We start from the raw sequence: 14,446 nt of genomic DNA, 5'->3' as shown, positions 1-14,446 counted from the left end.
GACGGGCCCGCCCCCGCCGCCCGCGCCCAATCAGCGCCCGCCGCCCGCCTTCACGCGCGGCTCCGGCGCCCCGCCCGCGCCCGCAACCGCCAATCGCCGGGCGGGACGCGGGGGGCGGCACCGCCCCCTCCCCGCGCGAGACCCGCCTCCCCCCGCGCCCGCCGCGCTCCCGCCTTCCCCCGCCGCTCGCGCGCCGCCCCGGCCAATGGGCGGCCCGGCTGAGGCGGGGCCCCGCCCCCTACGGAGCGGCCGCGCGGCCAACCAGCGCGAGGCTTCCGCGAGCGCGCCCCGGCCGTCCCCCGCCTCCCGCGCAGGCGCCGCCGCGGCCGCCGGGCTCGCGCTCCCGCTCCCCCCCCGGGCCGGCCCCGCTCGGCGCCCACTCGAGCGCGGTCCCCGCCGCCCCGGCTCGGCCCCCGGCCGCCGCCCGGCCCCCGGCACCGCCGGGCTCCCTACCGCCGCCGCTGCCTGCGCCCCTCCGCCTGCCCCGGGGGGCCCCCCTTCGCCCCGTGGGCGAGGCCCGGCAGGGGGAAAGCCGTTCGCCGCCCCGGCCCCGCGCGGCCGCTCCGTGCGGCGGAGCTGCGGCGCCGCCCGCGGTGCCGGCGGGGCCTGGCGGCGGGGCCGCTTTTTGGCTGCCGCTTCTCCTTTAAGAAAAAAAAAAAACGCCCCGTCGGGCGGCGGGTGAAAGTCGGTGACAAAATGGCGGCCGGCGCAGGGGGGCGGGGCCCGGGCCACGCGGCCCGCCCGCTTCCGCCTCGGAGCCGCGCACGCGCGGGGCCTGCCGGGAGCTGTAGTTCCGAGCTCGGCGGGGGTGGCACTGCCTCCCGGTCCGGTTCCGCGTCCCGGTCCCCCTCTGTGCCCGGTGGCGGGAGCGTGGTCAGCAGCCTCATTGTCCGGGTGTGCCCTGGGACCTGGAGCGATCCCTCGCGTGTGCTCTTGGTCCCCCGGGCCGGCAGCCGGCGTGGGGTTGGGGAGGGGTTGTGCCGTGGTTCCTCGGGAGGGGGTGGCTTGGCCGACCTTACCCACATTTTGCACATCAGACTTAAATTCTGGGACAGGAGAACAAAGGGTGACACTTCCCACTTCCAGGAAATCCAGCTTTCCCCTCAGTCCTTGAAATTATTGGCTAAGTTGGCTAGATTTCTCTTTGTTCCACTACACGGGTCACCGGGGCTCCCCACCTCCGATCCCAATCCCTGCTGCCACAGCGCTGCCGTGACCCCTGCACGCCGTCTTAGACAGGAGCGTGGCAGATATCCCACCCCATTCCGCCTGTGCCAGAGCAAATGGAGGCAGCAAAAACCACCGGGGTTCGAAGAGCCTGAGGCGTTTAGCTGGTAAATCCTGTTTGCTGAACCGGTTCCCCACCAGTGAAGAGGGCTCCGGCCGCCCAGCCCTTCCTTCTGCTCCTGGGCTTCGAGGCCTGAGCTGTGTATTGTATTCTTAGAAGACAAAAGCGTGTCCAACTCTCCCTTCTTCTAATCTAATCTAATGTTCCTCTAATAAACCACCTCACCACTGGAGAATCTGTTCCTCTGAGCAAGACACCAAGCCCAGGGAAGGGGGGGAAACCCATGAAAGTTAAAGCAAAGCTCAGGGTACTTGCACGGGGATTCCTCCTGTCCATGCCAGACCCAGACAAGAGGCTCAGCACAAACCTTCCCCACAGCCACTGACCTGGGCTGGGTCTTGCTTTCTGTCAGCCCAGTACCAACCTGTTCTTGTCATTGTCACCACTGATTTCTCCTCTGCAGGTAAGGCTGGCGTTGCTTAATTCTGCAGGGGGGCACAGCTCTGGCCAGGGAGCAGCTCGGCCTTTTGCCTCCGAGGGGCTTGTAAGGGGAAGTTTTATAATGGGGTGTTACAGCACCAGCTCCTCGTGTGCCCTCGGGCTCACAGATCCCCAGTGGGGAGAGTAAATCACTGAGAAGGCTAAAAATAGCCCCAAACCTTCCGCACACAGGAAGGTTCTGGTGTGTGCAGGGATGGAAGTGCCTGACGCAAGGCTGGGCGATACCAGCAGTGCCTCAGCTTGTCTCTGGGTGGCTCTCAGGATTCCTGTCCTCAAACAGTTCCCTGTGCATGTCCCGCGGGGCTTTCCCGAGGTGCTACGGCTGGATGGAGAAGGGAACAAAAGCGTTGTCACCGACACCGCCGTGGTAATTCAGTGAAGCTCTCTGTGGCAGCTCGAGGGGCTGGAGCCCAGGCCAGCTGAGGGGGCAGGTGGGCTCAGCAGAGCCTAAGAGCAGGACCACGGTGGTGTCAGCCAGGCCCGCGAGAGCGCTCGTGCCTCAGCGGTGCCGGATGCTGCGGTTCCCCACTGACACGGGGGTCTGGCCCCGCTGAGAGGACGTGTTTGGCCACATAGCCTCTGCTCCCGAGGTGCTTCTGGCACCCTTGAACCCCCGGAGAGCTGGACTAAGGAGGAGCCAGGCCAGGGCACAGTGAAGCTTTGCCGGTAGCCAAGGGGCTGGAGGTGTTATCCATCACCTATGAGGTGATGCCTCCTCCAAACACCCAAACTAGAACCCAAAGGGCACGCCAAGCCACGTGCACATCCCCTGCACCCACCTCTGGCATTAACCCCCCCCAGCCACGCTGGGGGGACAGGGGAACTGAGAGGGGATGACAGAACAACTGCCCAGGTAATGAACCAGTCCCTTGGAGCAGTTCCCACATCCACTGGCCACTCTGCCAAAAGGGGATTTGCTCTTACCTGGAAATCCAAGATGAGGCTCCAGAAGCATCCCCCAAAAGGCAATGCTCCGTCACACCATCACAAGTCCATTCCCACTCGGCACAGGGATGCCATCCCTTGGCACACGTGGCCAGTGGCCTCTGGAAAAGGCCTGGCTCTGCAGGAGCATCCCGGTTTACACCCAGAGCTCCTCGGACAACTCGCTGGCAGTTTCTTTCCTCAGCAGCCCCAGCCCGGGGCTGTTTGTGGCTCCCCGTGCCCCAGCTCTGCCCCGTCCCACGTGGTGTGAGGCGCAAAGCCCACAAAGGGAAACCCTGAGCGACGTGGGGGGCGGAGGAGACACCAACACCGGAACCGAGTGCCCGCGCAGCCCCGAGCGCCAGCTCCGCTCCCTGCGGGTGCTGCCCCAGGCCCTGCCACCCCATGTCAGGGCAGGATGGAGGATTTGGGTAAGCTGGGATGCTCCAGAGCCGGCCCTGCAGCCAGGCTTGGCGTGGGGTCATACCTTCAGCACCTGGGGGGAGCCTTGTCCTTGCTGTCCCTCAGGACCAGGTGGGGGTGTTCTAAGGGGGCAGCAGTGGGGGCAGCAATGGGGCCATGCTCCCTGCAGTGCCTCCCCCATGCCAGGGGACTGACAGGGTGGTTGAGCACGAACTTGGCTAAAAATGGAGCGCGCTTGAGAGCAGGAAATGGGCTGTGGCAGCGCTGCAATCCCAGGACTGCAGCACAGCCTCTGGGGGTGCTGGGAGCCAGCCCTGGCCTGGGCCAGGGAAGCAGCTCTGCCACGAGGGGGGGCATTCCCTGTTTCCTGATGTGAGGGATGGCCAAGGTGGTGAGACAGAATTGGGAAGAACAAGCTCTAGGCCCTTTCTGTGGGAAGCAACACTCTGGGTGCATGGAACCCACTGAGGCTGAGCCCTCCCCTGCCAGGGCTCGTGCTGAGTGAAGGGCTGGTGGATGTTCCTTGGCAGGCCAAGGACAGTGTGCAGGGGCAGGACCCTTTGCCAGCGGTGCCTACGCTCCAGGAAGGCTGCAGGAAGGGGTGGGCAGATCCTGCACCAGGGATGGGATCTGAGTGCCCTCGGGACCCTGGCATCTACCAGGCAGAACCCACTGGGACACTTCTTTTGCTCCTGGGACTTTGGGAATGGTACAAGACCTCCTAAGGGGGTGGCAGCAGGGTGGGCAGCCAGTGACTGTGGTGCCTGAGCGGGGTCTCTCTGTGCAGATGCTTTGCTGGTAGAACTGGAGCAGAGCTCCCTCCAGGCCTCCAAGGACCCTGCATGGCAGGGACCGAGCTCCTGCCAGGATCCACCTGCCCCCCATGGCTCTGAGCCTGCTGCCTCGGCAGCCCCAAAGGTACAGACCCTCAGCACGGACCCCCTCAGCTCGTGATGGAGCTGCCAGGGGAGCTTGGCTGCATGGCTTTGTCCTCCCAGGTGCAGCTGCTGCCTCAGGCTCAGTCTCTGGGAGAGGATTTGGAGAGAGTGTACAGGTAAAAATGGCCATGGAAGGGCAAAGCCACCTGGGAGTACCCACTCATGTCTGGGATGTGCCATCTGGGGTCACCTCAATGCCCAGAAAAAGGTCCTTCTGTGAGCTGGGGCAGGTTGTATGCTGCATCCCTGCTGCGGTGAGGGCTGGGCTAAGTGTTCCCTGCAGTGGTCTCTGGGAAAGGGTGGGTCTGGAGGGATCTCAGTCCTGGAATAAGTGGAAACCTCAGCACCCTCCCCCCCCACCCCAATGCCGTGTCCAGCAGCCCCACCTCGGTCCCACAGCCCCCACCCACGGCGGCCGCCCAGCAGCTGGACGAGCTCCTGGCTGACCTGGGCCACATGCAGAGCAAGGTGAGCTTGGCCCTGGGGAAAGGGGGTTGGGGCCTGACCTTCCCCCAGCCCTCACCGCCCTCCTCCCCGGCAGCTGTCGGGGCAGGGAGCCGGTGTGGCCGCGGAGCCCTCCCTGGACAACATGCTGGGCAGCCTCACCCGGGACCTGCAGGAGCTGGGCATCACAGCCACCCCCGCGGGGGTCTGTGCCGGCTGCTGCAAGCCCATCGCCGGCAAGGTGAGCCCCCTGGCGCCGTCCCGGCAACCCCTCTGCCCTCAGCATGCCCCCGGGCCGCCCTCAGCCTCCCCCTGCCTCCTCACAGGTGCTCACAGCCCTGGGCAAAACCTGGCACCCTGAGCACTTCACCTGTGCCCGCTGCGGGCAGGGGCTGGACAGCCAGCCCTTCTTCGAGCAGGGCGGGCGGGCGTTCTGCGAGGAGGACTATCACCAGGCCTTCTCCCCCCGCTGTGCCTACTGCGCCGGCTCCATCCGTGAGGTAAAGCCCCCCCTGTGCTCCCACGCCACCCCCCACCACCACCAGCTGCATCACCTCACCTCACCTGTCCCCGCAGAAAGTCCTCACAGCCTTGGACCAGACGTGGCATCCCGAGCATTTCTTCTGTGCCCACTGCGGGAAGGTCTTTGGGGACGAGGGTAGGTCCCAGGGGACAGGCGTGGGAGGCCTGCCCCACCCCAGGCAGCCCCTGCCCTTGCACCTATTGCCCCATTTGACATGCCCTTGCCTCCTACCCTGGTCAGGCCCACATCCATGCTCTGCTTCCCTCGCCATGGGTGCCAATCCTGATCCCCTGTCCGCAGGGTTCCTGGAGTGGAATGGGAAGCCTTACTGCCACCAGGACTTCCTGGCCATGTTCACCCCCAAGTGCCAGGGCTGCGAGCGCCCGGTCATGGACAAATACCTGTCAGCTCTGCAGGCCGTGTGGCACCCCGAGTGCTTTGTGTGCACGGTGAGTGGGTGGTGGGGTGGCGGGGCCGTGCCCGTTCCTGGGGCCGTGACAACCTTTCCCGGTCTCCTTCCCCAGGAATGCCTGAGCGGCTTCGCCGGCGGCTCCTTCTTCGAGCTGGAGGGCCGGCCCTACTGCGAGCTGCACTTCCACCAGCGGCAGGGCACCATCTGCCACGGCTGCGGCCGCCCCGTCACCGGGCGCTGCATCACGGCCGCGGGGCGCAAGTACCACCCCGAGCACTTCGTCTGCACCTACTGCCTGGGCCGGCTGCAGAAGGGCACCTTCCGCGAGTGTGGAGACAAGATGTACTGCCAGGCCTGCCACGACAAGCTCTTCCTCTGACCCCCCAGCCTGGGTGTCCCCAGCATGGTCCCCAACCATCAGTATCCCTGGCGTTGTCCCTGCTGAGCCCAACGTGCCTCATATTGTCCTGCCCAGCCAACTGTCCCCAGCCTGGCTGGCGTCAGGTATCCTCAGGCAGCATTCCTTGCCCGCATCCCCACAAGACATTCCTGGCACTGCCCCTGCCAAGCCACGCATCCTGGGCATTGCCCCCTGCACCTGCAGCAATAAAACATCCAGTCCTGCCTTTGCTCTGCTCGCTGGTGGCTTTGGGGACAAAGGTGCAAGGCACGGTGGGAGGGCTGGGAAGTGCCACCCCCAGACAAGAAAGGGTTTGTCACACAGTGGCACCTATGGGAATCCTGGAAAAGGCCCCTGGTCCCAACAGCAAAGCCAGAAACACACCAAGAGTACAGCCAAGGGGGCAGGCACACAGACACACTTTAAAAACTTTATTTATATAAAAAAATCATTTTGTTTTCAAAGCGTTACAAGAGTGTGCACAGGAATCAGACGAGGAACAGCTTGGTGCTTCCCCCTCCTTCCCTCCTTAGCCCCCCTCCCCAGTGGGGCTGAGGAGGAGAGGAGGGGATGCTGTCTTTTTGGTTCATTTAGAATTAAAAATTAAAAAAGGAATTAGTGTTTTACATATTTAAAGGAAAAGAGTTAGACCCCAGAACAAAACCCAACCAAGCTGAGGTGGGGCTGGAAGCAGGGAGGGCCCAGCTGGTGCTGGGGGGGATTTGGGCAGGAGCAAGGCACCAGCTCTGCCCCTGCCACCTCCCCACACCCCTCCTGGGGGGAGCCCCCGGCTGGGAGGGCTCCTGCTCCAGTTTGCAGCCTCCTACAGAGACTTCCAGTTGCACAGGGAGTAGCAGGGCCCCCCAGAAGATCACAGCACGTCAATGTGCCACAGCACCACAGCCAAGAGGAGGAGGAGGAGCACATCCCAGCTCCCGTGGCAGCCCAGGCTCCCCAGGCCTGGATGGCAATGCCCTGCACCCTCTCAGCGAGGGCAGGGGGGCTGGGTTCCCCCCAAAAACAGGCTCCCAGCCCCACTGCAGACAGGGAAGGCTCCCAGTGGGGAAGGGAAGAGTTCAGCCCTGCTGGAAGCCCAGGAAACTCCCCTTTCCCAGGGAAGCAGCTGGACAGTACGATTCAAACAGCTATTTCACAGTGGCAAAAGAAAGGCACGTGTCAAGAGAAAGTCGAGGGGGGGTAGCGCCATGGGGGTCCTGGCTCCAGCTGCCCGGCACAGCGCGCCCCGAGCCCTCTCCCCAAAATCCTACCACATCTCCCCCTCCGCAGGGACCCCACACCTCCACCCAGGAGGCCTGTCCCTCACCCCAGCACTGACCCTCTTCCCCACATCAGGATCCTCCTCACATAGGCACCGGGTGGGAGCCAGGGCCCCCCATCCAGACCCCTCTGCAGGACCCAGAGCCACATCCCCCTTCCCACGCCCCCGAAAGCCTCATCTAGAGCAAAGCAAGAGAAGTTATTGCTGGTTGTCCTTCCTCCTGCCCTCCCCCACAACAGCTCCAGCCCCTGGGCCCTGGTCCTGCAGCCCCCAGGGAGGAGGGATGTCTGTGTTGTCCCTGGTCGAAGAGTGATCCCGCACAAAAAAAATACATCCTATAGGCAACAAAACGAAACCAGAACCACGGCGGCGGCAAGTGAGGTCCCAGTCCCTGTCACTGCAGACACCCTGCAGAGGGGGAAGGTGTGGGAGAGAAGGCAGCTCCTGGTCAAGGCAGAGATCTGAGTCCTTGTGCAGCATCCACGCCAGCTGATCCGGCAGAGTCAGGCAGGAAGGTTTTGCCCCTCGGGAGGAAGGGGGTGGTGGTGGAGGATGGGAGGAGGAGCTCTCAGCCATGGTGTCCCGGAACAGGGAGGTGCAGAGGCCCAGAGGAGGCTGAGCGGTCCCAGGCTGCCTCGGGGAGCCGGCCCAGGCGTTTGGCTGGATGGTTGGCACAAGGAGTCCAGCAAAAATTCCAACAATAAGACAAGGTAAAAGTCGGTCCATTCCACCACGAAGAGTTATATATTTATATATATAATATATTATCAACCCAAACGGAGCAGAGGTGGGCCAGCTAGATCTTCTGCTGTGGAGAGAGAGAGGGAAAGGCATTAGCAGGGCTGGGGCGGGAGCGAGCGGTGGAGGCGGTACCACGGCAGCAGAGATCGATCGGAGCAAGATTTGGCTGGCCAAGCACCCCTAACAGCACAGCAGGATCTGTCACTACTGTCAGATTGGGCAGGACACCGTGGGACATACCGACACGGGGGGAAGCACAGCAGCATCTTCCTCCACCTCCTCTACCTCAGGCTGCAGCTCCTGCCCCTCCTCCTCCTGCTGCAGACACACGGGGGTTAGTAGGGGCGAGGGGGTGGGGGGTGTCAATTGTGGGAGCCCAGCTCTCCCCTCCTCCTGCCAGCCAGGACACTGGTATGGCATATCCTGCACCCTTCCCTCCTCAGGGGCAGCTGCTCACCATCAACGGTGCTGCCTTCACCGGCTCCATCTCCCCGAGGTCACCGGATCGCTCCAGTGTCCTGCTGTGGTCCCTCTCGTTGAGTGTGGAATAGCTGTCTGAAGCAGGAGAGGTGACAGTCAGCTGTGTCACCTCCAGGGAGGGCTGCCCCATCCCCACAGGAGATGTGAGCTCTGCCCCCCTCCCTGCATACTGAGGGGGTGAGGGGCCCCCATTCCAGTCCCTCTCCTACCTGGTCCCATGTTGCTCATCTGGATCTCCTCCCGGGAGGATTTTTTATCTACAAGCACAGGAGAGTAGGTCAGGGACAGTCCCTGAGCTGGGGAGGCCCAGGCCCAGCTGCAGCCACAGCTCTGCGACCCAAGAATCCCTGTGACAGGACCTACCAGTGACAGCCCCAGGAAGCCACCTAAAGCCCAAACTGAGGGCCCTGATGGCCAGGAAAGTCAGCTAAGGCCCATACTGATGGTGATGGCCCTGTGTGAGCAGCTGTGGCTGCCAGGGAAGCCCAGGCTGAAGAGCAGGGAGGGGACAAAGGCCAGCTGCCCTGGGTACCCACAGGGTGGAGGGATGATGGTGGGCACAGGTGGGCACATACCTGTTTTTTGGTTCCTGTCAATGAGAGGCAAGGTGCTGTCATCAAATGAGTTGCCTCCCTGGGTCCGAGAGGCATTGCTCAGGTTCACCTGTAGGAACAGTGACCAGTCACACCCTGGGCCCAGATGTTCCTTCCCCACTGGCACATCCCACCCCTCCAGTGCCAGGACGGACCCAGGAGCCCTCCCACAACCCTTGAGGAAGGGGCTCGAGCGCCCACTACATCCCCATTAGAGCAAGGGAACCCCGCCTGGACTGGGGCAGTGCCCAGTGCTCCAGGAAAATGGATAGTCCCTGCTTTTGGGAAAGAAACTGAGCCCAGGAGAACTCTGTTCTTCAGCACTGCCACGGCAGCATTTAGGGTGACAAAATTCCTGCCTGTGGAGCCACACACTGGTGTGGGACACAGGGTGTGACACTTCAGGGTGTCCTTAGCACAGGCTTCCTGTTGGCCATTGGCTGAGGAACAGGGACATTCCCCTGAGGCACAGGGGACACCTCTGCAGGTGCCCAGTCCCACCTTCAAAGGCCAAGGGCTGCAAACCTGTCCTGCTGAGCTATAGGAACACCCTTCTCCCTGCTGCAGGACCCCACCTACTACCCCAGCCACCACAGGCCATCCCCAAACCTGGAAATCTGACTTCTTCCAGCCTTCCTTCTCGAGGGGCTTCCGCAGCTCCTTGTAGCCCCAGACTGTCTGCAGGACGAGGGCAGCTGCTCGAACTTCTCTCTCTGAGCGGTTCCTAGGAAGAGGGGAAGGAAGAGACATTTGGAAACAGTCACAGCCTGGGGGGAGGCTGCTGGACAAGCCCCTGTCCACCTCTTGGCATTACACCCTTTGAGCAGAGCCTACCCAGACTTGTTGATCAGCACCAGCTTCTCAATCCCCTGCGTTTCCCGCAGCTTCTTGGCGGCCTCGAGGTTGTCCACGATCACTTCATTGATGGTGTTGAGGATGGACACCACTGTGTCCTCAGACAGGTTTTTGGCAGGGGTCTGCTGGCCTCCAGGCAAGTTCTTCACTAGGTTGGGGATGGCGTGCTTGCCTGGGAAGGGGAAAGAGCTGGGCATGAGCAAGAAAGAAAAGGACTGCTGGGAAAACCACCACAGAAAGGTGACAGGCGACCCATTCTCTCCCTCTCTGCGGAGCTCGGCCCTCGCTGCCCCACGAGAGGAGTGGCAGGCAGAGGCTGAGCTGATCTGTGCCCACGCACCCCCTCAGCAGGGCAGGACGCTCCCGCCTGGCCCGGGTGGGCATGCAGAGCACGCCATCCTCACCGATCAGCTCCTTGTTGCGCAGGTCCACAGCCAGGTTGCGCAGGGCGCCTGACGCCGCCTTCACCACCCGCTCGCTGTCGTGGCTCAGCAGGTCGGCGATGGCAGAGAGCCCCTTCTCCTGGCGCAGCGCCGAGCGGATGTACCGGCCGTACTGCGGGGCAGGGACAGCACCCCCGTGTCACCTGGGGCTGGGGGCCACCCCGCCAACCCTGCCACCCCCCCTCGCCGAGGGCATGGGGGGCCTGCTGCACCCACAGAGCCCACTCCCATCCCAAGAGCCCCCCACGGGCCCGGCCAGATTTCCCAGAGGGGCTCTGCATACACACCAAGGTAATGCAGGTTATTACCTTCATTCCCTGCCCTCAGGAGGGGAGGAACAACAAAGAGCCACAGGCAGCGAGCACACAGCCCTCCACAGCACAGGGGGACCCTGTGCACACCCGAACTGTGCTGTGGGATGGTGGCTCCTGGGGCCACGCAGGGAGGGAACAGCCTGGAATGGCATCCACAGTCCCAATGCCCCTACCACGGGTGGTACTCCCGGCTCCCCTTCCCTGGGCACAACCAGCCCCAGGGGCACTCACTGTCCAGCTGCCAGCACACAGGTTCTGGATGGCTCCTGCCGAGGCCTCCAGGATGGCTGGAGTCTTGCTCTCCTTCAGGAGGGAGATGTATATCCGCACCACTTCTGGTTGGAAGAGGAGCTCGTAGCCTGCCAGGAGAGCACGGGTAGGAAGCGCTTACCCCAGGGATCCACCAGCATCTGGCTCATCCAAAGGAGCACTGCTGGGCAGGTGCTTTCTCAGGCTCCCACCAGAGATGGGAGCTGACTCTTCCCACAGCTCAGGTCAGCCTAAGCAGCCATGATGCATTTGAACTGCTCACAAGCTCAGGCCTGCACTAAGTTTCCTTTGATTCCTGTGGCTCAACTCTTTGTACCCCCAGGAGCACCGGGGTCCTCCTGGGAACCACAGGGTGCTTTGGGAGCAGCAGGAGCTGAACTCAAGCCCTGGGCTAGTGCTCACTGCTCAGCCTGTGATTCACTGGCAGCAAGATGCTTGTCCCCAGAGGCTTTTTGGAATGACCTTTCCTCACACTCATGCTGGAGAACACTAAAGGCAGAGATTTTGGCTTTAAATCCTGCCTGCTCTTCATGCCCAGGAGAGAAGAGTGGGCAAGAGGACAACTGTGCTGGGAGTCTGAGACCATCACAGAAGGCTGTGTCACTGCTCCTTCAGCCCCTCAGTCCCTCTGAAGCCTGCCCTGAGCAAGCACTGACCTCCTCTGTGCATCCTCACAAGTGCTGGCAGAGCTTGTAGTTTTAACAAGCCTTTGGACAGCCAGGAGCATTCCTGCTCCAAGACCAACCTCTGTCCATCGGAGAGGCTCGCTGGGGGAAAAGCTGCCCTAACACCCAAGGCCAATCATCCAAGGAACACACCTTTGGCTGGAGTTGCTCTTTTAGGAAAATCCACTGTGTCGGCACCAGGGTCTTCTGGGAGCTTTTTACCTTCAAAGGGCAAGCGGAGAGGCGTGAGATTCCTCCTCTCCCCACCCACCTCAGCCCACCAGCTCTTTGCCACTTGCAGGAACAAGCCCAGGGGCTGAAGCCAAGCGACCAGCACGTCCCAGGAGGGGACACTGGGGGCATTAGCCACACTGCAGGCAGAATGTGCCCAGCAGGGGATGGGGGGGACGACAAAGCGAGCTGGAGAAAGCACCCAATCAAACCATGGAAACAAGTAAAACCAAGAGCACACTCACCTCTGGAGAACCACTCGTCTATTGGTGAGGTGGAGAGAAGGACAGGAGAGAGGGGAGGCAGGAGGAGAGAGGTGCCGACAGCGTCATGGGGCAGATCATTTGGCAAGAAAGCGAAGGGAAGGGGAAGGGGCAACACAGGAGAAAAGGGAAGGTGTGGAGTTAGTGGACATGTATCTGTCACCATCCCGCCACCACAGACACCCAGCACAGCTTGTGCCAAGCGCTTTGGGCAAGCCAAGCAGCAGCTCCCGGAGCCAGGGACCACTGCACCTCCAGAGAAAGCTGCGGTTCAGGCTCCGCACCAGATGCCCAAACAGGAGCACAGCAACCCCAGACTACCCTCCAGACATGCTGCAGCAGGGCTGTCACTAACCCCTCCCTCCCTGCTGCTGCTGGCCCACAAACCTTTGCCCTTCTTGGCACCGAAGCAGCTTGCGGCGTGGGGCCCAGCACTGTTGGCAGGCACCAGGGGAGTCTCCTGGTAGCGCTCGGCGTGGGGGATCTCCCGGTGGACTTGGTAGGACAAGTTTCTCAGCAGGCACACACAGTTCTCCACCAGCTGGGGAGAGAACCAGAGTGTCTGACTGGGAGCAGCACCCCAAGTCTCCGAGTGAGGGCTCAGCACCTGGCACCCCGGAGGATGTGCAGCTTCACTGCAGAGGGATGAAGCACACTCCACCCCAAAGATGGCACGACTGGTGCTTCAGCCACGAGTTCATACCCCGTGGGCCAAAAACCTCTGCCATAAGCACGAAAGGGCCAAGGAAAGGCTCAAGGAAAATTCAAGCCAGCACCTCATACAGGCAGATCGAGGAGCCTTGAGCCAGGGGACAGTCGTTTGGGGATGAGGGACAACCAGACTCCTGCTGGGGGGGGGGCAACATTCCTATCCCAAACTGCAGGGTGAGTGGGTCCAACAGTGCCAGGTACACCCCACAGAGGCTCTCCCTTCCCCGACACCAGCCCCACTGTGGTACCTTGCTGTCCGAGTCCTTCTGGCCGATCTCAGACTGCACGATGTAGATCAGGGCGTCCACCAGCCCGTCACATTCCCGCAGCTTCCGACGGGCCTCGCTCCGCTCTGAGCTCACGTTCCTGGCAGGCAGGAGAGAACCGTCATGGCAGGGACAGCGAAGGGCAAGCCAGGGGCAGCCCACACCCCACAGAGCTTAAGAGAGGAAAAGGCTCTTGTAGCTCCCCTCAATGAGGGAAACTGCTCCAAAAATCAAGGTCTGCATGGTCAGCAGCTGTCTCCACAGAGCTCTGAGAGCTCTGGCAGTCCCAGGAACAGCCAGGAAGGAGCGTTGCAGCCCAAACCCAGGCTGGGGCTCTCTCATACCTAAGGCAGCCAGCGGTGTTGGTGAGCACTGACTCCCACTCGATATGGCGGGGTTTGGAGTCCTCGTTGGGCTCCCGCTCCCAGCCGGAGCGGGGAATGACCACCTCGTCGGTCAGTGCGTGCAGCGCGTGATCCACGATGGCCATCTTGATGGAGTCGTGCGAGGACAGGTTCCACAGCGTGCCTGCAACGCCACGAGCACAAGGTGAGCACTTGGACCCCGAGCCCAGACCTCACCGCCGGGGCCAGCCTGCCCTCCCCTGCCCAGAGCCATCACCTGTGATGACCTCGGTGAGGTCCATGTCGTGGGCCTTCCGCAGCAGGCGCACCAGCGCGGGCACGCCGTCGCAGTTCTTGATGGCGATCTTGTTGTCCTGGTCCTTGCCGAAGGAGATGTTCTTGAGGGCCCCGCAGGCCCCATAGTGCACCTCTTTCTTGGGGTGGTCCAGCAGCCCCACCAGCACAGGGATGCCCTTGAGCCGGCGCACCTCCGTCTTCACCTTGTCGTTGCGGTAGCACAGGTGCTGCAGGTAGGCAGCCGCGTTGGACTTGACAGCGTCCAGCCGGAAGCTCAACATGGCTATCACCTCCGGCAGCTCTGGCTGGCGCCAGTTCCCCGGGGCTGGAGCTCCCTTCCGCAGGCTGTCCAGGCTGGCCAGGCTGCCCCGCTCGTGTTGAGCTAGCGGGGCCCAGTAGTACCGGTCCGGGGCCATGTCATCCACCAGCATGTCCTCGTAACTCCTAGGAGAGAGCATGGCGGGCGTCAGCACACGCCCAGACCTCGCTGGGGCTCCCTTTAAGCTCCTTGCTTATCCCCCTGACAGCCTTGAAGGATTTGTTCCTACATCTATTCACGCCAATCCTCTGGAATTAGATCTGTTCCTCAGAATAAGTTCTGCCCCTTCAGACTGTAATTCCTTCTCGTTTAATCAACTAAGCTGTCCAGTTCTCACAATTTCCCAGCTTTTCAACCTATTTTGCAGATTGCATTTTTACACGTAGGCCCTAAATCAATCACTTTTATGTCAGCTGGTTAGTGGTGGATTCACTTCTCCTTCCTACCAAGTTTTCCATCTTATCTCCTATGGTCAGGGGCAGAAGGAATTGTTCATAGCCAGACCCTCAGGTCTGATCCAGG

The 14,446-nt window shown here is 62.0% G+C and overlaps 2 protein-coding genes across 9 annotated transcripts in view; one reads left to right on the top strand and one right to left on the bottom strand.

Annotated features, from left to right (window-relative positions):
* The first annotated feature begins 3,073 nt into the window (after positions 1–3,073).
* On the top strand, positions 3,074–6,066 carry LPXN (leupaxin). Its single transcript, XM_050335383.1, has 9 exons — positions 3,074–3,144; positions 3,924–4,054; positions 4,135–4,190; positions 4,452–4,542; positions 4,616–4,759; positions 4,845–5,018; positions 5,095–5,176; positions 5,342–5,490; positions 5,566–6,066. Exons 1-9 carry the CDS (start codon positions 3,132–3,134, stop codon positions 5,830–5,832), a joined length of 1,107 nt encoding a protein of 368 aa, XP_050191340.1. The 5' UTR covers positions 3,074–3,131; the 3' UTR covers positions 5,833–6,066.
* A 203-nt stretch (positions 6,067–6,269) lies between these two features.
* The window catches only part of CTNND1 (catenin delta 1), a 28,102-nt gene continuing 19,925 nt past the window's right edge, over positions 6,270–14,446 (bottom strand). For 3 of the 8 annotated variants that reach the window (XM_050335603.1, XM_050335610.1, XM_050335604.1), the window contains 14 exons: positions 13,586–14,049; positions 13,309–13,492; positions 12,947–13,064; positions 12,375–12,528; positions 11,970–11,987; positions 11,647–11,715; positions 10,790–10,917; positions 10,206–10,356; positions 9,781–9,973; positions 9,556–9,670; positions 8,929–9,016; positions 8,563–8,610; positions 8,331–8,428; positions 6,270–8,191 (listed from right to left, as the gene is read on the bottom strand). In XM_050335603.1, coding sequence (XP_050191560.1) covers positions 8,084–8,191; positions 8,331–8,428; positions 8,563–8,610; positions 8,929–9,016; positions 9,556–9,670; positions 9,781–9,973; positions 10,206–10,356; positions 10,790–10,917; positions 11,647–11,715; positions 11,970–11,987; positions 12,375–12,528; positions 12,947–13,064; positions 13,309–13,492; positions 13,586–14,049 — 1,936 coding nt within the window. In that variant the 3' untranslated portion in view covers positions 6,270–8,083. The remainder of the gene's footprint in view (positions 8,192–8,330; positions 8,429–8,562; positions 8,611–8,928; positions 9,017–9,555; positions 9,671–9,780; positions 9,974–10,205; positions 10,357–10,789; positions 10,918–11,646; positions 11,716–11,969; positions 11,988–12,374; positions 12,529–12,946; positions 13,065–13,308; positions 13,493–13,585; positions 14,050–14,446) is intronic. The other 5 variants (XM_050335606.1, XM_050335607.1, XM_050335608.1 and 2 more) reach the window with 5 other exon arrangements.

This window comes from Myiozetetes cayanensis, unplaced genomic scaffold, assembly GCF_022539395.1.
Source record: "Myiozetetes cayanensis isolate MyiCay16 unplaced genomic scaffold, myiCay2020 scf6-25, whole genome shotgun sequence".
Taxonomy (NCBI): domain Eukaryota; kingdom Metazoa; phylum Chordata; class Aves; order Passeriformes; family Tyrannidae; genus Myiozetetes; species Myiozetetes cayanensis.
This window is presented reverse-complemented; position numbering and strand designations above follow the sequence as displayed.